The 22,040-nt window shown below is 53.8% G+C and overlaps 1 protein-coding gene across 11 annotated transcripts in view; it reads left to right on the top strand.

Annotated features, from left to right (window-relative positions):
- KCNT1 (potassium sodium-activated channel subfamily T member 1) overlaps positions 1 to 22,040 on the top strand; it is an 81,446-nt gene that overhangs the window by 48,459 nt on the left and 10,947 nt on the right. For 10 of the 11 annotated variants that reach the window (XM_077189209.1, XM_077189208.1, XM_054646396.2 and 7 more), the window contains 22 exons: positions 5,953 to 6,032; positions 7,599 to 7,698; positions 9,401 to 9,457; positions 9,758 to 9,806; positions 9,943 to 10,002; positions 10,724 to 10,798; positions 11,143 to 11,226; positions 11,630 to 11,724; positions 12,575 to 12,755; positions 12,833 to 12,997; positions 13,668 to 13,804; positions 14,696 to 14,759; positions 15,126 to 15,234; positions 15,379 to 15,487; positions 16,537 to 16,686; positions 17,495 to 17,733; positions 19,468 to 19,684; positions 20,677 to 20,782; positions 20,865 to 21,037; positions 21,234 to 21,305; positions 21,574 to 21,708; positions 21,926 to 22,037. In XM_077189209.1, coding sequence (XP_077045324.1) covers positions 5,953 to 6,032; positions 7,599 to 7,698; positions 9,401 to 9,457; positions 9,758 to 9,806; positions 9,943 to 10,002; positions 10,724 to 10,798; positions 11,143 to 11,226; positions 11,630 to 11,724; positions 12,575 to 12,755; positions 12,833 to 12,997; positions 13,668 to 13,804; positions 14,696 to 14,759; positions 15,126 to 15,234; positions 15,379 to 15,487; positions 16,537 to 16,686; positions 17,495 to 17,733; positions 19,468 to 19,684; positions 20,677 to 20,782; positions 20,865 to 21,037; positions 21,234 to 21,305; positions 21,574 to 21,708; positions 21,926 to 22,037 — 2,569 coding nt within the window. The remainder of the gene's footprint in view (positions 1 to 5,952; positions 6,033 to 7,598; positions 7,699 to 9,400; positions 9,458 to 9,757; positions 9,807 to 9,942; positions 10,003 to 10,723; positions 10,799 to 11,142; positions 11,227 to 11,629; positions 11,725 to 12,574; positions 12,756 to 12,832; positions 12,998 to 13,667; positions 13,805 to 14,695; positions 14,760 to 15,125; positions 15,235 to 15,378; positions 15,488 to 16,536; positions 16,687 to 17,494; positions 17,734 to 19,467; positions 19,685 to 20,676; positions 20,783 to 20,864; positions 21,038 to 21,233; positions 21,306 to 21,573; positions 21,709 to 21,925; positions 22,038 to 22,040) is intronic. The other variant, XM_077189207.1, reaches the window with a different exon arrangement.

Below are 22,040 nucleotides of genomic sequence, written 5' to 3'. Positions count from 1 at the left end.
TCTTATTTTTGAGCAAGTGGTGCCACTGCCCAGCCATGAGCACCATGCAAACCTTGGATGGGAGGTGCTGCCCCATCCTGGCAGTGCCCAAGGCCAGGTTGGACAGGGTTTGGATAATGGAAGGTGTTCCTGCCCACGGCAGGGGGTGGAACTTTAAGGTCCCTCCAGCCCAAAGTATTTTATTATCTACAGCTTGAAGCCCTGAGCGTGTCCCTGTTTCCTCCAGTGTTTGGTTTGGTGCCTGAAATGAGCTCTGCAGCTGCTGGGAGGGATTACAGCTGCCTTCAGGGAATGAGGAATCGATAAAAATCCCATTTCCATTGCAATGTCCTCCCTAATAAAAATTATATATATGTATAAAAGAACTAAAAGTCAAGCAGGAGATTTCTGTTACATTTCCTCAGGCCCATGGAGCCCTTTGCAGTCTGCCAGCCCTTGTCCCCCTGGCACACCAGGATGAGTTCAGGGCATGGTGAGAGATAAATGGCCCTGGAGGCCAAACCTACACTTGGGCAGAGTTTTTTCCCATAGTGACTGCTTGGAATTTGCTTTTCATCCCCCAAAAATACAACTGCAGCATTACTGCTGGAGCCAGGATGACATTACCTGCACCCAGCTGGGTTTAATTTGCTGCAGAGTGCTTGGCAATATCAATTCTTTCTTTGGGCAAAAAAATCACACTCCATAATAAAGCAGGAGGTTTTTTTCTGATTGATTCCCATTCTAAATGCATGAAGCCTCGAAGAAACAAGGGCTTGAGGGTCAAGATGTGCCACAGCATCCTGGCTCCCTGGGCAGCGTTGGTTGATGTGGGACTGGACCCTGCTGGTCATGGTCTGGGATGAGCCTCAGCAGGGAAATCATTCCTGGTGCTGCAGGGGCCAGGAGGGGCAGCTGCCTTTCCTGGCAGGGTTGTGGCAGTGCCATGGTGGCTGTGATGGTGGCATAGTTGTGGCTGTGATGGTGACAAGGTGGCTGTGACAGTGCCACAATGACTGTGGTGGTACCATGGTGACTCTGACAGTGCCAAGGTGGCTGTGATGGTGGCATGGAGGCAGTGCCATTGTGGCTGTGATGGTGGCACAATGGTGGCTGTGATGGTGACATGGTGGCTGTGACAGTGCCACAATGACTGTGGTGATACATTGGTGGCTGTGGCAGTGCTGTGGTCACTCTGACAGTGCCATGGTGGCTGTGATGGTGGCATAGTTGTGGCTGTGATGGTGCCATGGTGGCTGTGGCAGTGCCGTGGTGGCTGTGATGGTGGCATAGTTGTGGCTGTGATGGCGGCACAGTGCCATTGCCATGGTGGATGTGACACTGCCTGTCCCCGGCTGGTGTGGGACCTGCTGAGCTCCTCAGCAGCTGAGTGCTGCTGTGATCTCTGAGGATCACCTGGGATTCTGGGATGAGGGGGAGAGCAGCTTCAGTGCTGCCCCTACTAAGGGATGTGGGATGAGAAAATTCACTGACAGTGGGCAGATTTGCCCTGTTTGCAGTATTTGGCCTGTTGGACCATGCTGGCCCTGCCAGTGGTGTCCCCAGTGCTGTCCCATCCCTCCCCAGCACCTGCAATCCCCCCTGAGAGATCCCCCCCTCTCCCCTTCCCTCCATGGATCAGCAGCGTTGGCAGAGGGGCTCAGCCCCCAAAGCAGGCACAGCCAGCCCCAGCTGCCCATCCCTCCCTGCCTGTTTTGTGCTCTTTTGTTTAAAACGTGCCCCAGATTCCCGGGAGGAGCTGCCGCAGTGGGAGCGCTCCGGGTGCTCCACGGTCCCTGAGAATCCGAGACATCCCCGGCTGCAGAGCCCTGGGCAGGGCTCCATCCTGCCAGGAGGGTGAGCCCAAGCATCCCCCAGCCCGTGAGGGACCTGGCAGGGCAGGAGAAGCCCCTGGAGCCATCCCTGCCTGGGTTTGAAGCCGTTCCTCCTCCTTTGAGTAATTGTTCAATTACTGCGGGGGCAGCTCTGCGCTGCCTGTGCTGCCTTTGGCAGGCGCCCAGGCTGTCTGTGTGCACACAGCTGCTCAGCAATTCCCATTCCTGTCCCCAAACCCTGCTCTGGGAGCTCTGCTGGGCAGGGCTGGAGCTGTCCCATCCTCTGCTCACTGGGGATGGATGGAGGATGGCAAACACAGGGCACACAGCTCGCCCGTGGCACCCGTCTGGTGAAGCCCCTGTGTCCAAACACCATCACAAAAATGGTGGGGGAAAGGGAAAACCATCCCAAAGGGAAGCAGGAGGGCTGGATCTGCCTGGGAATTTCATCAGCAGGTACCTGAGCCCCGGCCTGGCAGGTTCTGTGGTTCATTTGGGAAGGATTTTGGCTGTGCTCAAGTTCCAGCTGGCACCGGCTGCTCCCGGTGCTGAGCGAGGGCTGGAGGCAGCCTGGCCATGGCACAGTGCCCTCAGAGCATCCTGCACAGCCTCCTGGGGCTGCTGGGAGAGGAAATGCTGCAGACCTGCCCTGCCAGCCCTGCTCCTCTCCTTCCTCTGAGCTGTGTCTGGTACCCACGGCCCGTCCCCAGGGAGCCCAGCTGGGCCAGCAGCACATTTCTGTAATTCCAGCGTGGTGCAGCCACATTTTCTGTGGGTTTGATCCGTGTGGGTTTGCATGGATGGTGCAGAGCTGTCAGCTGAGCTCAGCTGGACTGGAGGGGTGAGGTGGGGTCTCACTTTCACTGCCTTGGCAGAGGTGGCTGCTGGCACCCACCACATTGGAGATTTCTGGGGTTTTGCTGCTTTGGTAGGTACTTCCCCCCAGAAAAAATTTAGAAGTCTTGTTTGCATCCTGCTACATGATGGGAGAAATTCCTTGAGAAGCTTCCTGGGACAAGAAATCCCTGTATGGGTTCATATTTTTTGCGTTTTCCTCCTTTTTATGAGAACTGCCCCAGCTCTGGGGAAATGGAAAGGCTGGAGCAGGGGCTGTGCCCCTCTGTGCCTATTTTAATGCTGGTGGGCTGTGATGTGCTCCTCCTGCCCTTTCATCCTGCACTCTTCTGAACAAACTATTGTGTCTTTTTTTGGGAACTCATCATCTTACAACAAATTGCCTCTACTCTTAGATTAATAAAGTACAATAAATAACTGAGCGAAGAAAACGAAGTCGCTCAGGCATTATGAAGTGCATAATAGCAGTAATTACACTTCCAAGCAGAGGGCTGGAACTAAACTTGTACCAGCATCGTTGTTTGCATGGCCTGGGGGGGGGGGTTCAGTGGGGGCAAGGTGGGGGAACTGTGGAGCTGGGGACCCTTGGAGTGGTCTGGGATGAGCTGGCACCAGGATGGGGAGGATGCTGTAGGTGGGAAAAGGATGCTCCAGGATGGGAAGGATGCCCAGCCATGGCAGCAGGGAGGGGACACTTTGAGCACCCCACCCTGGCTGAGCTGCTGTGAAGGCAGAGCTGTCACGGTGTGTTTTGGGGTGGTGATGATGCAGTCAGAGTTTTGCTTGATTCTTACTCCCAGTTAACTTCCTGACAATGAAATTAAAGGGTATGTTTTACACGATATCATCTCCTTCCCTCAGCTGGAAATGGAGTAGGAGCTTTGATACTTTGGGATGGTGCTGCCTGGGAAGAACCATCCCTCATTCAGCTGTGGGGTGTTGGATTCACCTGCAGAGTGGGGCCCCACAAAGATCTGGGGCTCTGCCTCTGCAGGTTGCCTGCACAGGAACATGTTCCCTCCACATTCTTTTATTTCCTCATCTCTCTGCAGTGTTAAACACCCTGTTCCCCCCAGTCAAGACATGGCTTTTTGTTGCTTTGTTGTTTTCCAAGTGTTCCTTCCTCCTGCAGCCATGGGATGGATGAATACAGGGGCCACTTTATCACAGAGAGTTAGATCTGATCATTTAGTCCTTTTATCCACCAGCAATTACAGACATTGTCTCGAGGTGGGCCACAGCTCTACAGATCAGTGAACCATCTGTCTGATGGCAGAGATTTATTCAGCTGTTTGTTGCTTTGATCCCAGACAAGTGTCTGGCAGAGGAATCGTGCTCCCTGCAGTCTGCAGCTCCTCAAGGCTCTCAATCCTCAGGGGCTCTGATGAATGGGGTGCTCAGCGCTGCTGCCGGAGCTGAAAGCCAGCTCCCAGCACTTCCTGGCCATTTTTAATAAGGAGAAGGAGCAATTATCTCGTGTGCAGCATTGTGAGCAGTTGTGACAGCTGATTTATGCCCTGGCACAGAAAAAAATGATTTGCGGCGTCTGGCTCTGGGAAGGATTAATTTCAGCAGGTGTAAAGGCTGGGCTCTGAGGCTCTGCATTGAGGCTGTTTGCTCCTCAAGCATCGTGCTTGTAAACTCTCCTGCAGCGGGGCCTGGGGCTGTCCCTTCTCCTGGTGACACCAGCCAGGTGTGGTGCAGAGCCCCTCTGGCCACCTCCCCTCCCCTTGGCCCAGCTGGGGTGGAGCCCGGGATGGAGATCTTGTGAAACCCCTTCCCCATTTGCTGCCTGATCAGCTGGGCATGGATGTTTGGTAAATATTCATCCCTCCAGCCCCAATAAATCAGGATCTGGTCGGATCTGGCACCTGCGGGATGGGGTGGGATGGCAGCGATTGTCACCAGGAATTTGCTGGCATCGATCTCGGGCTGGGGAGCGCACCTGACTGATGAGGGCTCGGTGACCTCTTGCCAGCATTTAGAAAAGGAGCAACGACAGGAGCGCTTCCTTAGCCTTGCTGAAAGCAGCCAGCGGGGGAATCCACGGCTCTGAACTCCCCTGTGGCCGGCCAGGGAGGAGCAGGGTTTGCCGTGCTCGGTGTAAAGCCGGGGCAGGAGGAGCCGCTGGCGTTTCCCCGGCGCTCGGCAGGAGCAGTGCCAATCCAGGGAGGTGGATTTGGCTTTGCAAAGGGCTGCGGGCCATGAGAGAGAGCCAGGAGGGGCGGGTGAGCTGAGCTGGGACTGCTTTACCCGCACAGCCTCCTTTACCTGCAGCACCCCAGAGCCTGCAGGGGCCCCCATGCAGCATCCCAGAGCCTGCAGGGGCCCCCATGCAGCATCCCAGACCCCGGAGGAGCCCCCATGCAGCATCCCAGAGCCTGCAGGGGCCCCCATGCAGCATCCCAGAGCCTGCAGGGGCCCCCATGCAGCATCCCAGACCCCGGAGGAGCCCCCATGCAGCATCCCAGACCCCGGAGGAGCCCCCATGCAGCCCCAGGGAGGTTTTGTCCCATCCCTGGGATGTGGGGCTGGCCGAGGGGAGGCAGGAGGAGCCAGGGAAGGCGGGATGGGAATTTCCAGCCCCACCTGCTGCTCCTCCCTGCCGGATGCTGTCAATGCCCTGGCAGGTGACGCTCTGCCCTGTCAGGAGCCACCACCAGTGGCCCTGGGTGGCAGGCGGTGTTTGGAGCCTGTTGTCAGCTCCTGGGTTTTTCTGGAATGACCAAGAATGGTATCTTAGCAACAAAGGGAAATTTTTCTCCGTTTACAGAGGAATTGGGTTTTTTACAGCTTCCGTGCTGATTGTTTCTCCTCCCCAGGCAGAGCAGGGCACGGACAGAGCCAGGACATACTGGGGACATTGGGGACATTGTCTGTGCCAGCTCCTGCTCTGCTGGAGCAGAGAAATGGGCAGAGGCAGCTCCAGAGCTGCTGCTCTTTGGGAGGTTTTGGCCGCTCTGAAGTTGTGTGAAGGGAGGGGTTTGTGTCTCTGCTCTCTGGCTGCGTGTGAGCCGCAGCCAAGCCCTGGTCCCCAGCAGAGCCGGCCCTGGGGGGGTCACATCGGCTGCTCTGGGGGTCCCTGGGGCTCCTGGCTGGTGATGCTGCTGGCTGGGGACTGTGGGGACAGCCGGGAGCCCACCCGAGCCGGGGTCACTGTGGGATTCAGCGGGGTCACCCAGCGGGGATGGGGGCTCGGGGGGCTCCCAGGGGCTCCTGGGGGGCTCCTGGGGGTCCTGCCCGGCCACCCCACTGACGGCCCCGCTGGGGACTCTCCCCGCAGGGTGCAGGTCGAGTTCTACGTGAATGAGAACACCTTCAAGGAGCGGCTGAAGCTCTTTTTCATCAAAAACCAGCGATCGAGTGAGTGCTGCGGGCACGGGGTGCGAGAGCCGAGCCCTGGCCGGGCCGGGAGAGCCGCGCTCCGTCCTGCGGCATGAGAAGCCATTGCCATCTGCTGGTGGCCCTGTCCCCGTGTGTCCCCAGCCCGGGGCGGCCTCCTGCCCCTTTGCTGGCTGTTGTCAGCTTGGTTTGGGGGTGCTTTGCGTGGGGAGGAGAGGTCCCCTCCCGCTGTGACCGTGTTCCCAGGGGCCCGAGGATGGGGGAAGAGACGAGGATCTGGCTCCATGTTTCAAAAGGCTTGATTTATCATTTTATTATATATATTATATTATTTTATGATACATATTATTTATTATTTTATGATATATATTATATTTTATGATATCTATTATATTAGTATATAATACTTATATTATATTATATTATATTATATTATATTATATTATATTATATTATATTATATTATATTATATTATATTATTATATTATATTATATTATATTATATTATATTATATTATATTATATTATATTATATTATATGAAAGGATTTAATCAGAAGGCTTAGCTAAGAATAGAAAAAGAAAGAATGAATAACAAAGGCTTGTGTCTCGGACAGAGAGGCTGAGCCAGCTGACTGTGATTGGCCATTAATTAGAAACAACTGCATGAGACCAATCACAGATTTATTTGTTGCATTCCACAGCAGCAAATAACCATTGTTTGCATTTTGTTTTTGAGGGCTCTCAGCTTCTCAGGAGGAAAAATCTTAAGGAAAGGATTTTTCATAAAACATGTCTGTGGCATCCTGCCACCTCTGCTCCCTGGGGACAGCCCGTGACAAACAGCTGGCTGGGAGCAGGGGGGTGTCAGGGAGCCAGTGTCCCCATCAGGGACCAATGTCCCCATCAGGGAGCTTGGCTGTGCCTCCCTGAGGCTCTGGGGACAGCCAGGGCAGGCTGTGAGTTACCTTCTCCTGCTCCAGCCATGGGGATTAGTCTCCACTTGACTAATGGTGTTTTTATTTTCTTCCTCCGAGATGTCATTAGCTGTCTGGGGCCTGCTTGTTCATTTATAAATTTGCCTTTTCTCCTCCCGCCTGCATCCTGTTGTCTTGCTAAAAAGCTGGAGTGCAGCACACCAGGGTGCCCACGGGGAAGTTTTTAATGAAAATGTGATGTATTTATCACTTGTAATCTGAGTAATAACCCCATGAACTGGCTGGGGAGGCAGAGTGGATGAAGCAGCAGCTTTTCCTCACCATCCCTGCTCCTGCAAGGTGATGTGGTCAGTGCTGCTCTGCTGCTTTTAGATGGATGCCTGCTAATGAGGGGGGTACACTCCAGCAGCTCCTCGTGTCTCTCTCCCGTTTTGGGGTCAGCAGGGAGCTGGCTCATGGTTATTTATCTCTGTGTTGCCTCCTGTGTCCGTGGAGCTGGGCAGGGCACGTGGAGCTGGGCAAAGCCTGGGCAGCGCTGCTGCAGCTCCCTGGGGGATCAGGGGGCTCCTGTGCTGTGGGGCTGTGGGGCTGTTTGGGGGTCTGTGGGGATGCCCAGGAGTGCTGCCCCATCCCTGCTGCCCTCCCACAGGCTTGAGGATCCGGCTCTTCAACTTCTCCCTGAAGCTGCTGACGTGCCTGCTGTACATCGTGCGCGTGCTGCTGGACAACCCCGAGGAGGGCATCGGCTGGTGAGAGAGGAGAGAGGGAGAGCCCTGGCACTGCCCCCAGCCCCAGCTGCCCCCAGCCTCCCTGGGGCTGTGCCACGGCTCAGGATGGGCTTTTCACCCCCCCAGAGCTGTCGCTGGCAGGGGGCTATTTACAGATCTATTAACACAAACGGGACGGGGCTGCTGTGCAACAGTGCCTTGAGCTGTTTTATCTTTCAGCATCACTCTCATTACATGATTGTGACAATGGGAAGATGCCAGCAGCTCACATCCCAGGCAGCAGACACAGAACTTAATGTTACAACTCACTTTGTAAGCTTCTTGACCAATCACGCAAAACAAAAAGCATATTGCTACTATCAACATGCTTTTGCTTTGTGTGATTGGTAAAGCAAAGCAACAAGTCTTTTTATCAGACTCTAACTGTACAGTACTAACAGATTTTTCTCAAATTTTTTCTTGTTTCTCTAGGAGCTTTTCAAATTTGTACGTTGTGTTAGATGATTTTCTAGTGTTTTTCTTAAGGCCTTAACTTGTATGTTAGTAAAATGTTGTGGAGAAGTGAGCTTACTGCAAGCTGTTAGCATCTGTGTAGCAGTTGGAGGCTGATCAGGCAAAGTTAAAATAATTTTTCTACTGACCTATCTCATGGCTGCTGCTTAGCTCTAATCACAGTTCTGCTGTCTCTGAGGCCTGCAAAAACCCTCTAATTTTGTAGATTCCCACACACAGCTGTTTCAATTGGGGCTTTCACAAAACTTCCCAGGCTGGAGGCCCCTGCTCACATCCTGTGGATGGGTGTGGGGGCATCTATTGAGCAGAGCATGGTGGAAAAATTCAGGTCATGTTCATTCCAAGTTCTGTCTGCCTCTGTCAGGGGCTCAGCGTGGCCTTCAGGCACAGGGAGAGCTCAGCCACTCCAGGGCATCACCATGCAAATATTTTCTGAGGGCTGACACCCTTGAGGACATTAACACCAAATCCCATTTAAGCACTTGAGAGGGAAATACGGTGTGCTGTGTGGATCCTTGAGGTGATGGATGATTCCACACATCAGCTTTGTGCTGGCTTTCAGTATAAGCCTATTTTTAATGGGTCCTTGCTTCGTTTAGCTCATGTACAATGTGATTTTTTTTTTCCCCCAAGAGCTTGCATAATTGGCGATTTGATTTTCTCCTTGCAAAGGCTGCAGACTACCAAGCACATCTGCACGTTCTGGAAGTGCTTCCAGACCTGTGGGAGCGAAGCAGGACACGGATGCTCATCCCTGAGAGCCTCAGCACAGCTGCAGCTCAGGGAATCCCATTTTCCTGAGGGAGTGTGGCAGCAGCAAGGCTGGCCAGAGGCAGCAGATCCCTCCCAGCAGGGCAGGCAGAGCTCAGCTCGGGGCTGCTGCCTGCCAGGGTGCTGGGGGCACCTCCAGCCTCGTCCCAGAAGCTGCAGCTCAGCAAATTGTGCTGATTGTAACGTGGTAATTCCCAGTTCCCAGCTCCCTGCAGCACCAGGGAGAATCAGCGTTCCTCAGCATCTCTGGTAGGGCTGAAGCACCTGAGGGGTTTTGCCCTCCAGTAATGAGATGTTCAAGACTGCCTGGGGGAGACTTTTCCTGTGCAAAGCCCTGGCTATAGGATCAGGGTGTCTGGATCCATGGAAATGCTGCCAGGGGGTTAATCCCAGCATCCCTGTTCCTCCCTGACTGCTTTTCCCTGCTCTTTCTCCCCAGCTGGGAATGTGAGAAGCAGAATTACACAGCCTTCAACCAGTCCACCAACATCAACTGGTGAGTGGGAGCTGCTCAGGGCCCTGGATCAGCTCTGCCGGGCTGGGGGAGCAGAGGGATGGTGGTGGCTCTGCTGGCAGCTGCCTGAGGCTGTTTCTTGGTCCAGGGATATGGAGCAGCATCCCAGAACCAAATCCATTGGGTACACCCTTGGGACTGGCTGAATTCCAGTGCAGGGGCTGCTTGAGCAAACTGCAGGAGGGAGCAGCATCTCCTGAGTCAGGGATGGCCTCGGGTTTGCACTGGGGGTGGTGAAAACCCTGACAGCTGAGCTCAGATCCCCTCTGGGTTTCTTTGCAGGTCCCACATCTTTTGGGTGGACAGGAAAACCCCTCTGTGGGCCGTGCAGGTGAGCAGCCCTTGCTGGGTGTGCAGGAGCCCAGAGGGGCTGGGCTGGGGGCTCTGCCCCACCTGGGGCAGGGGGGGCTCGGGGGGCTCCCATCACCTGGACAGAGCCCTGGAGCCCCCCGTGTGTGTCCCTGCAGGTCAGCATCGCCCTCATCAGCTTCCTGGAGACCATGCTGCTCACCTATCTCAGCTACAAGGTGAGCGCCCGGGCCGGGAGGGCTCAGCCTCCTCTGCAGGAATGGATTTCTCTGGCTGGAGCCCGCTCGTCCCGGCAGGATGTGTTTGTCTGCTGCCTCTGGATGTTTTCCTTTCTCATTCCCCCTCAGGCTGCTGGGTGTGCAGAGCAGAATCTCTTCTTTTCGTGCTTTCTCAGTGATTCGGGGCTGTTTAATGCAGGCTGGCTGTTCCTAGTGTCAGGCTGGCACATCCCAGGTTTCCCAAGCTCGGCAGGGTCACTCCTGCCTCTGGAGGGAGTGGCACCGCTCCAAGGAGAGGCACAAGCTGACTCCTTCGGACCAAAGCCGCCTAAAATGGCCAGAAAAAGTGACCTGGACAAATGGCATCTTCTCAGGGACCAGGGGAGGGCTGGCAGCAGAGGCTCAGACCCTGTGTCACCCCCTTCAGCTCTCACTGTCACTGTCACTCTCCATCCCTGCAGGAAGTGTTGCTGTCCCCCAGCTCTGGGTGGCTGCAGTGACAGACAGACAGACAGACAGACAGACAGATGTAGTGGCTGTGGAGAGGACTGAGGAGTTTGGGAATATTTCCTGCTCCCAGCGTGCCTGCCACCACCACTGCACCTCTCCTGCGCCGTAATTCCCTCACCCAGCAGGCTCTGTGGCACGGTGGGATCACTTCAATTGTCCTCTGGGAAGTTTTTAAGGTTATCTCATTTTTTCTTTGGTTTGAATTCCTCAGGGGAACATCTGGGAGCAGATTTTTCGCATTTCCTTCATCCTGGAGATGATCAACACGGTGCCGTTCATCATCACGGTGAGTGTGTCCTGGTGACATTTAAAGCAGCTCTAAGTGTAGTAATTGCTGTATTTTGGTGACAAAATGAAGACAAATGGGTGTCTGGCCAAGTGGAATTTTAAGGCTGGCAGGAAATTTTCCCTTCAATATTTGACAATTTAATGATTTTCTCTGGAGTGTTATCCCAAACCCCATCCTCCCTTTCCAGCTGCTCTGCTGCAGCCAGGGAAGCAGGGCCCTGTTTGGTGGCAGCTTCTGCTCAGCTTGGGGTTGAATCCCTCCACACAGGGAGGATTGGCTGCTTATGGCTCCATTTTTTAAAAGAACGTGGATTTCTCTGCTAATAACCCTTGCTTTTGTAGATATTCTGGCCTCCTTTGCGGAATTTGTTCATTCCTGTGTTTCTGAACTGCTGGCTGGCCAAGTACGCCCTGGAGAACATGATTGTGAGTGATCCCTTTTGTCCAGCTCCTCAGGGATGTGGAGGGCAGCAGGACTGGGAGGGGACCCTTGGCTGCCCCCAGCTTTGGGGCAGGATTTGGAGCTTGGTGTGTGCAGGATGGGGATGCCAGGCTGGGAATGCCAGGCTGGGAATGCCAGGCTGTGACCAGGAATCCCCCAGAGTCCAAACCACAGTGACAGGGGTGGTTGGGGTGAGGTGTTCCAGCCATTCCCCTGCTCCCACTGGAGCTCTCAGATCCCAGACCTGCCGATGGGAATGCACACCCCTTCCCAAGGGCTAAATCCAGGCTTGCCCTTCACTGGGGAGGGCACTGCTGGAGCCAGCAAGGCAGCAGTTGGTCCCCCCAGGCTGGGTGAGTTGGTGGGAGCCCTCCCCTGTCTTCCCAGAACGATCTGCACCGTGCCATCCAAAGGACACAGTCAGCAATGTTCAACCAGGTGCTCATCCTCATCTGCACCCTCCTGTGTCTGGTTTTCACGGGGTGAGTGCTGCTCTCCAGTTCTCTAAACCCCCCTCCTGATCCCGGGAATCCAGCTGTGCCCACACTCCCCAGAATCCAGCTGTTCCCACCCTGGGAATCCAGCTGTGCCCATCTGGGGCAGCTGGCAGAGCTGGGCTCTTGCAGGGCTCACACCTTCCCCTGCTTTGCTCCATCCCCAGCACTCTGAGGGGGTTTCAAAGCCAAACTCCTGATCCTGCCTTGTTCTAGGGTTTGATCGGGGAGTTTTTAGTGAGGGTGCAGCCAGAGGCAGCTGGGGGATGTGGACACGAGGGCAGGGGCAGCAGCTTCCCCCAGGGCCAGGTGAGGGATGGCTCATGCACCAGGGATGGTTCATTCACTCCCAGGCTCCAGCCGAGCTCTTCCTCCCCCACACCTCGCAGCTCCTCAGGTCATTTGTGTAATTGGCCGCTGGGGCTCCTGCTAATTAACTGGGCCCTTTCCCTGCCATTGCCAGCATCAAGGGTGTTCCTTTGGGCAGGGGAGCAGAGCTCATCGCTGGCTATTTAGCTCTGAATTAGGCTTTGAATTCTCCTCTGGCTCCCTTGCCCTGGGTTTGAGGCATATTAAACCATTAAGTTGCTGAATGGAGGGGAAATGAGGCTTTTAGGCTCATGAGTTTTTGGCAATAAAGACGATGCTCTGATGTGGATGACTAATGCTATTTCAGAGCTCAGTGGTGCTCCCAGCCCTGCTGCTGGATGAGTTTGGGGGAGGAGGGAAGGTACAGTTTGGGCCCAGCAAGGTTTGGGTGACTCTTGTGTGAGCAGGATGGCTTTGAGCTGCAGGTGTGTGGGGCTGTCCCTGCCGTGACGGGGCTTTTCCCTTCCAGGACCTGCGGCATCCAGCACTTAGAAAGAGCAGGTGAGAAGCTCTCCCTCTTCAAGTCCTTCTATTTCTGCATCGTCACCTTTTCCACCGTGGGCTACGGAGACGTGACACCAAAGATTTGGCCTTCCCAGCTGCTGGTGGTGATCATGATCTGCGTGGCCCTGGTGGTGCTGCCTCTCCAGGTGAGACCTGCACAGCCTGAGGGCGGGGAGGGGCTGCCAGCCCTGCCCTGGGGACATCAGCTCCGTGCCCCCTGCAGTTCGAGGAGCTGGTGTACCTGTGGATGGAGCGGCAGAAGTCGGGGGGCAACTACAGCCGGCACCGCGCGCAGACCGAGAAGCACGTGGTGCTGTGCGTCAGCTCCCTCAAGATCGACCTCCTCATGGACTTCCTCAACGAGTTCTACGCCCACCCTCGGCTGCAGGTGAGCCCCAGGCTGGGCTCACACCGTCCCTGTAGGATTCTCTCGGGGTCTTTGCTGGTCAGAGTGATCCCAAGGTGTTAGAAAGTCTCTTTTCCCAGAAGGAGTCGGAGCTCTTCAGTTCTCGGTCTCAAGGTTGTTTATTGTATCTTATCTATAAAATTCTTTCTCCTGGCCTGCCAAGGTCCTCTCAGCAGGACAGTTCCAGGCATTCTGCTCACCCCCGGGGCGGTGTTACATTTTTATACTGAAAACTACATGTACAATATTTACAATTATTTCCAATACCTATCACCTATGTTAGACAGTGAGCTTCTACTCTAAACCAATCCCAAAGTGCCACCATCACAGCAGAAGATGGAGGCCAAGAAGAAGAAGGGGAAAGGCTGGACATGTCCAGATTCCTTGTCCCCTGAGCCCCCTTTCTAAAAACCTCTGTTTTTGTAAAGTGTTTTGCCAGGAGCAAGAACATCCAGCACTTGGCTTGGATTTTCTTGGTTTGTTATTTTGCCTTTTATTAAACCTTTTTGTTTCTAACGCTGCAACAGAAGCCATCCTGCTGATTTTTATGCTTCCAAAGGTAGCTGAGCTATCCTGAGTGTGTTGCAGACCTCCAAGAGCTGATTAGAGCTGGCTGGAGGAGGTTCCTCTGGCAGTGGCCTCTCTCCTGCAGGATTACTACGTGGTGATCCTGTGCCCCACCGAGATGGACATCCAGGTGCGGCGTGTGCTGCAGATCCCCCTGTGGTCCCAGAGGGTCATCTACCTCCAGGGCTCTGCACTCAAGGACCAGGACCTGATGAGAGCCAAGTGAGCAGAGGGACACTGTAGCCATGATATTTTCTGAAAAATCCCCTTGCCAGGATCTTTCCTCACGAGAAGCTGAGAGGCCTCAGGAACAAAATGTAACCAATGGTTATCTGCTGCTGTGGAATGCAACAGGTGCATCTGGGATTGGGCTCATGTGGTTGTTTCTAATTAATGGCCAATCACAGTGATCTGGCTTGGACTCTCTGAGAGTCAGGAGCTTTTGTTGTCATTCCATTCCTTCCTTTCCTTTCAAGCCTACTGATGAAATCCTTTCTTCTATTCTCTTAGTATAGTTCTAATATAATATATATCATAAAATAATAAATCAGCCTTCTGGAACATGGAGTCAAGATTGCTCATCTCTTCCCATGTCGGGGCTGCCTGTAAACTTCCAGAGGACACCCTGCACACCCCAGTGACAGTGTCACCCCAGCCTGTGCTGGGCCTGGGAGCTGGCTGGGTGTGCTGCTGTTCACAGGGGTCCCAGCAGGAGGGGAGAGATGAGAATCTTGACTCCGTGTTTCAGAAAGCTGATTTATTATTTTATGATATATATTGTATTAAAAGAAAATGATATATTGAAACTATACTAAAAGAATAGAAGAAAGGGTTTCATCAGAAGGCTAGCAAAGAAAGGAATGATAATAAAATCTTGTGACTGCTCACACCCTTGACACAAGTGGCTGTCATTGGTCATCAAGTAAAAAGAATTTCACATGCTGGGTAAACAATTCTCCAAATCCCATTCCAAAGCAGCAAAACATGGAGAAGCTGAAGCTTCCCAGGAGGATTTTTCATAAAATATGTCTGTGGCAGCAGGGGCTGGTGGGGTGGGCAGTGCCCAGCCTTGTGGGCCCTGCAGCTCGTGGGGTCTCTGCTCTCTCCTGGCAGGATGGACAATGGAGAAGCTTGCTTCATCCTCAGCAGCCGGAATGAGGTGGACAGAACAGCAGCTGTGAGTCCAGCCAGGGGTGGGCAGGGGCATTTCCCAGGCAGAAGGGACTGGGGGGGTATTGGTGTCACCTGTGCCTGGCAAGGGAGGGTGCTGGGAAGGGGATGAGTGCCCAGGGGAACCTTGGGGATGCACAGAGGCATGCACAGACACTGCTGGCTGAGCCCCGTGGGCTCACCTTCCTTCTGCTGGTTTCTCATCAGTGCTGGGTTTCAGGGAGCACCAGGGGCAGGGGGAGCCCTTGCTGTACATCTCCAGGGTGGCTGGGTGCTTTGCAGCCCATCCCAGGTGTAGAAGCCTTGGGGAAAAGAAACCATTAACCAAGAAACCGTCAACCAAGCAGCTCTTGTTGCTCTTGTCCCTGTCCAGGACCACCAGACCATCCTGAGGGCCTGGGCTGTCAAAGACTTTGCTCCAAACTGTCCCCTCTACGTTCAGATCTTAAAGCCAGAAAATAAATTCCATGTGAAGTTTGCAGGTGAGTTGGAGCAGCTGCACAGCAGCTGGGAGCCCTCTTGGACTGGCAGGAGGAGGAAACACCCAGTGCCCAGCACCACCCCAAAACGACCCCATTCCCAGGCACTGTCCCCCTGCCTCCCTGATGGTCCCCTCTGCCTTTCAGATCACGTTGTGTGTGAGGAGGAGTGCAAATACGCCATGCTGGCACTCAACTGTGTCTGCCCTGCCACCTCCACCCTCATCACGCTGCTGGTGCACACCTCCCGTGGCCAGTGAGTGCTGTCCCTTGCTGTCCCTCGCTGTCCCTGCCCATCCCTGTCCATCCCTGCCCTCCCCTACCCTGCCTGGGCCTGGAGGGTGGCAGAACTGAGGTCTCTGAGCTCAGGGGAGAGGGGCCTGGGATGGTTCTGGGGAGCCCAGTGGGGTCTGGGATGGTTCTGAAGCCCAGTGGGGTCTGGGATGGCTCTGGGGAGCCCAGTGGGGTCTGGGGTGGTTCTGGGGAGCCCAGTGGGGGTCTGGGGTGGTTCTGGGGAGCCCAATGGGGTCTGGGATGGCTCTGGGGAGCCCAGTGGGGTCTGGGATGGTTCTGAAGCCCAATGGGGTCTGGGATGGCTCTGGGGAGCACAGTGGAGTCTGGGGCCCCCCTCCAGGTCAAAAACAAAAGCCCATTTTGTAAGGGGACCACACCACTGCAGTTGGGCTGGGCAATGCCAACTTTGCAGAGGCTGGAGGTAAAAATATCTTTGTATTGGCACGGTGCTGCTGGCAGGAAGGTGAATTCACAGCAGCCCCAGCCCCTGCAGGGTTTTTTGGTGGGTTTATATCCAGCATGGCTGCAAGGAGCTCTGCCAGCACAGGAGAACAGTGGCGTGTGCCCTGCACTCCTTGGCCAGTCAGAAATGTCTGAATTTTGGGTAAAGTGCCATCAAATCAGTTCTGAAACATCCTTGCCAGATGCCTCTCGCCCCGTGCTCGGGGCTGTTTGCCAACACGGGCTCTGCACCTCCCCCTGCACTCTGCAGGGGCCCTCGTTAAATAAAAAGGCACTTAAAGCCCAAAGTGAGAACGAGCTCATGCTGGGAGAGCACCAGCAGCCCTCGGCCATGTGTCACTGTCACCTCCCTGCTGTCGGGCTCAGGGCACCTCCAGAGATTGTTGGTGCTCTGCCCTGGGATCTGGCTGGGGTTCGGGGACCTGTGTCAGAACCAAGGGTCCCATCCCAGCCTTGGGGGTCCCATCCCAGCTCAGAGGTCCCATCCCACCCCTGTGGATCCCATCCCAGCCCCAGGGGTCCCCGCTGATGCCGCTGCTGCCCTTGCAGGGAGGGCCAGGAGTCTCCGGAGCAGTGGCAGCGGATGTACGGGCGCTGCTCGGGCAATGAGGTCTATCACATCCGCATGGGGGACAGCAAGTTCTTCATGGAGTACGAGGGCAAGAGCTTCACCTACGCCGCCTTCCATGCGCACAAGAAGTGAGGGCAGGGGGCTCTGGGCGGGGGGATCTGTCTGTCTGCACGCCCGGGCTCAGGGCAGGGGCTGCTGTGAGGGTCTGTGTGTGGGGACAGAGTCCCAGAGGGGATGGATTCTCCCCAGCTGGGAATGCCCAGCCCCTGCTCCCCCTGCAGGAGGGGGTGACCGTGTCCACAGGGGTCTGAGGATGAGGGAAGAGATGAGGATCTGACTCCATGTTTCAGAAGGCTTGATTTATTATTTTATGATATATATTATATTAAAAATTATATACATAATATTAAAATATCTTTATTAAAATATAAAATATATTAAAATGAAATTTTAATATATATATAAATTAGATATATATTATGTATTATGATATATAATATATACAAAAATATATTAAAATATGTTTTTAATATAAAATATATTAAAATATATTGTATTATAGATATTATATTCATTTTGATATAATATATATAATAAAATAATAAATAGAAGTATAGAAGAAAGGATTTCATCAGAAGCCTAGCTAAGAATAGAAAAGAAGGAATGATAACAAAGGCTCGTGTTGGACAGAGAGTCCAAGCCAGCTGACTGTGATTGGCCATTAATTAGAAACAACCACATGAGCCCAATCCCAGATGCACCTGTTGCATTCCACAGCAGCAGATAACCAACCATTGGTTCCATTTTGTTCCTGAGGCCTCTCAGCTTCTCAGGAAGAAAAATCCTAAGGAAAGGATTTTCCATAAAAGGTGTCTGTGACAGGAGGGGATTTTCCCCAGCTGGGAATGCCCAGCCCCTGCTCCATCCCCCCCCCAGGTACGGTGTCTGCCTGATTGGCATCCGCAGGGAGGAGAACAAGAGCATCCTGCTGAACCCCGGCCCCAGGCACATCATGGCAGCATCAGACACCTGCTTCTACATCAACATCACCAAGGAGGAGAACTCTGCCTTCATCTTCAAGCAGGAGGAGAAGCAGAAGAAGAAGGGCTTTGCGGGCAGGGGCAGCTACGACGGCCCCTCCCGGCTGCCCGTGCACAGCATCATCGCCAGCATGGGTGAGTCGGGGGGCTCGGGGGGCAGCAGGGGCCACCACACCCCCTCCATCACCTCCCCCGCCTTTGGGTTTGTTTGGGTTCATTTGGGTTTGTTCCCTCCCCACATTTGGGTTTATTTTGTGATTTGCCACACTCCCCCCCCCCTCCCCAAAAACCCCTTTCCACGCTGTCTCCCAGCCATCTCACCAGTAAAACACACATTTCCTTGCACTCTGCATGCTCTCAGCAAGCTCAAATATCATTATTAAACCTCGTGATGCCCATTATCATTAAGGGTATTTGCATAAATGCCCCAAGCCTGGATTTAGGCCCCAGTTATTTCCAAGGCTGGAGGAAGAAATGCCGTGGGGCACATCCTAAATCACGTTTATGGTTCCCAAGCTGTCGTTCTCCCTGCAGCCAGCAGTGCATTTGAGCAAGTGAAAAATACCATGAGTCATTGCTTCCCTCTTGTATCTGGGGAGAACAAGTTTTGGAGGAGCTGAGCCACACGAGCACATTGTATTTCAAGCAAATAATTTATGTGTTTGTACTCCTGAGCAGCAATTTGCATAGATTATCCCCCAGCAGGCCTCGGAGCGCTTTGCTGAGCGCTGTTTGTCACAGCTCTCCTCGCACAGCTCCACTCAGAGGGACCTTTGGCAGAGGTGATGAGAGGGACAGACAGACGTGACGTGAGTGCCAGCAGGGCAGTGGTGTTTGGCAAGGCCAATGTCTGGGCTCTGCTTCTTGGGACACTCCATCAATGTGTTTGGTTTTTGGAAGCTGCTGGAGGACAGGATGAGCAAGTCTGTCTTGTTGAATATTAGGAAGAATTCCTTCACAGAACAGGCTGTGCACAGGGCAGTGGTGGAGTCACCATCCCTGGAGGGATTTAAATCACCTGTAGATGTGGCATTTGGGAACATGATTTAGTGACAGGTTGAGAGTGCTGGGGGAATGGTTGGATTCAATCTTAGAGGACTTTTCTATCCTTAAGGATTTTGAGATTCAAAGGCCTGGAGCTGCTCAGGAGGGATGTGGGAGGTTGGTGAGGGCATTGCTGCCTGCCTGCCTCTCCCTGGGCTGAAGGGACATCCACAGGGAGGGCAGTGCCAGGGCAGATGTGGTTCCTGACCTGGCTGGTGTCTCCCAGAGCCCGTGAGGAGCTGTGGGCAGGGGTTAGGCTGCAGGGCTGTCCTCTCAGGGGCACATCAGCATGGCAAAAACTCCTGCAGAGCCTGGTTTGGCAGTTCAGGGAGCAGCAGGTGGGTGAGTGGTTCAGCTGGCCATGGAGCTGTGAGGGGAATGGAGAGAGGGACAGCCCCAGGGACAGAGCTCTACTAGAGCAAGGAAGGCTACTGCAATTAAGATTGGAAGGGCATGGGAGAGGGCTATGATGAGGTTGATTAAGAGAGGGTAGTTAGTCATGGGAGATGGTTTGGGTTAAGCTAGGGAGAGGATTTGAACCTCTGAGTTAAAGGACTTAAGCCTTTTGCATTTTCCAAGCTCTGCCACGCTAGCTGGTCCTTTTCTTGGAGTTCCTTTTCCTGGTTCCTCTTCTGAGCCCTGGGGAGATGCTGCACACAGGTGGAGGCCACCAATGGAGGCTTCACCTGCGCTCCCCGTGCCCACCAACAGCTGAGCATCATCTGGGCTGTCATCCCCGTGCAGGGCATGGGGACAGGAGGCTGTCGTGACATTTCCCCCCCCTTAGAGCGTGTTTGCCGTGCTCCCTCCCCGGTCTGTGTCCAGGTACAGTGGCCATGGACCTGCAGAACACCGAGTGCCGCCCCGCCAACAGCAGCAAGCTGGCCCTGCCCGCCGAGAACGGCTCGGGCACGCGCCGGCCCAGCATCGCCCCGGTGCTGGAGCTGGCTGACACCTCCTCCCTGCTGCCCTGCGACCTCCTCAGCGACCAGTCCGAGGACGAGATGACGCAGTCGGACGAGGAGGGCTCGGCAGTGCTGGAGTGAGTCGCTCTCTCTTCTCTGCCTGGCTCGTTCCAGTGGGACCTAGTGGGATTCAGGTGCCTCTGGGTCATTGTGGCTGTGTGGTCACCAGTTGTTGTGGTGGTATTGGGGTCCCCAGGGTGATGTGAGAGATGAGAATTGATTCCAAGTTCTCAGAAGGCTGATATATTATATTATATTATATTAATCATATCATACGATACTATATTATATCATATCAACTATATATAAAAATATATACTATATTTATTATATTATATTATACCATATTATATTACATTGCATTACATTACATTATATTATAATTATATTATACCATATTATATTATATTATATTATACCATATAATACCATATGATATAATACTATATCATATCATATTATATCATATAATATCATATTATATTGTATGAAAATGATATAGTAAAACTATACTAAAGAATAGAGAAATGTTACATTAGAAAGCTAGAAAGGAATGAATACTAAAAGCTCGTGACTGACCAGTTCTGACAGAGCTGGACCGGGATTGGTCCTTAAGTTGAAACAATTCACATGCTGGGTAAACAATTCTCCAAATCACATCCCAGAGGAGCAAAACATGGAGAAGCTGAGGCTTCTCTTCTTGCCAGGAGAAGAAATCCTGGTGAAGGGATTTTTCATAAAATGTCACAGTGACATGGCTGCACCCAGTTTGCTCCAGTTTCAGAGGCTCTGGGACCATGGCACATGGTGCTCAGGGGTGCTGGGGGTGCTCAGGCTCAGCCCCTCCTGGCTTTTCCATGAGCGTTCTGTCCCTGCATCTTTACATCCTCATGGCCCTTTGCATAGCAAAAAATACTCCTAAATATGTAAATTCAGGGAGTTCCCAGCTGCTGCAGTAGAGTTTTGCAGGGCATTTGCCAGTGTTGCTGTTGAATGTTTTCCCCAGCATCTGAGCACTGGATAAATGGCAAGCTCTCCCTGTCCTCACACAGATTTCTCTCTGCTGCAGGTACGTGAAGGGCTACCCCCCAAACTCGCCCTACATCGGGAGCTCCCCGACCCTGTGCCACCTCCTGCCCGAGAAAGCCCCGTTCTGCTGCCTGAGGCTGGACAAGGTGAGCAGGGGCTGCGGGGGCTGCCTGGGGCTGAGCCCCCAGGACGTGTCCACTGAGTGCTGGACTGTCCCACCCCGCACAGGGCTGCAAACACAACAGCTTTGAGGACGCCAAGGCCTACGGGTTCAAGAACAAGCTGATCATCGTTTCCGCAGAGACAGCGGGGAACGGCCTCTACAACTTCATCGTCCCGCTGCGCGCCTACTACCGCTCCCGCAAGGAGCTCAACCCCATCGTGCTGCTGCTGGACAACAAGCAAGTACTTCTCCAGGGGTGTTCTCCCTCCCACAGAGCCTCCCTGCATTGCCACGGGCAGCTCGTGCTGTGGGGTGGGAGTGTGAGGGAGCAGTGGTGCCGTTGGGTTCCTGGGCTGGCTGGCACTGGGGTTTTGTGTCTGTCTCTGCTGCATGGATGTGCTGAACCACCTCGCTCTCTGTGGCTCTCCCCCCAGGCCTGAGCACCACTTTCTGGAGGCCATCTGCTGTTTCCCCATGGTTTACTACATGGAGGGCACCATTGACAAGTAGGTGTTCCCACGGGTGGCTATCATGCCTGAATTGCTGCATTTACCCCAGCCCAGACTTTTCGGTCACCCCGTGAGAAGCCCCAGGGCTGGTAGCGTAGAGCTGAGCCCACCTTGGGCTTCTCGAGTTGTCAACCCCTCCCTGGGAGATGGGAGCAGGTGAAGAGCAGGCTGGGAGCAGCCTGGGCTCGCCGTGGAACCCCTGTGCTGCTTCCCTGTGTCGTTTCCAAGGGCTGACCCTGCGCTCTTCTCTTTGGGATCTGCCCAGCCTGGACAGTTTGCTGCAGTGTGGCATCATCTACGCCGACAACTTGGTGGTGGTGGACAAGGAGAGCACCATGAGCGCTGAGGAGGACTACATGGCAGATGCCAAGACCATTGTCAATGTCCAGACCATGTTCAGGTGAGGGTGACCACTGCTGGGGACAAGACCAGGACGGGTGCCAGTGCCTGGGGTGGTGGCTATGGACAGTGGGACACAGCTGGCACTGGGTTTGCTGCAGGAAGCAGCATGTAACCAGCTGTTTCTGACCTCAGGCAGCACAGGGATGACTGTGGTGTTCCTCAGGCTTTAAATCCTCTGAGACAGCTGCAGGACAAGAGATCTCTTTCCATTGCAGGCTCTTCCCCAGCCTCAGCATTATCACGGAGCTGACCCACCCCTCCAACATGAGGTTCATGCAGTTCAGAGCAAAGGACAGTTACTCTCTGGCCCTTTCCAAGCTAGAAAAGGTA

This window comes from Agelaius phoeniceus, chromosome 21 (genome assembly GCF_051311805.1).
Source record: "Agelaius phoeniceus isolate bAgePho1 chromosome 21, bAgePho1.hap1, whole genome shotgun sequence".
Taxonomy (NCBI): Eukaryota; Metazoa; Chordata; class Aves; order Passeriformes; family Icteridae; genus Agelaius; species Agelaius phoeniceus.
Note: the sequence above shows the minus strand (reverse complement) of the source record. Positions and strands in the feature narration are given on the sequence as shown.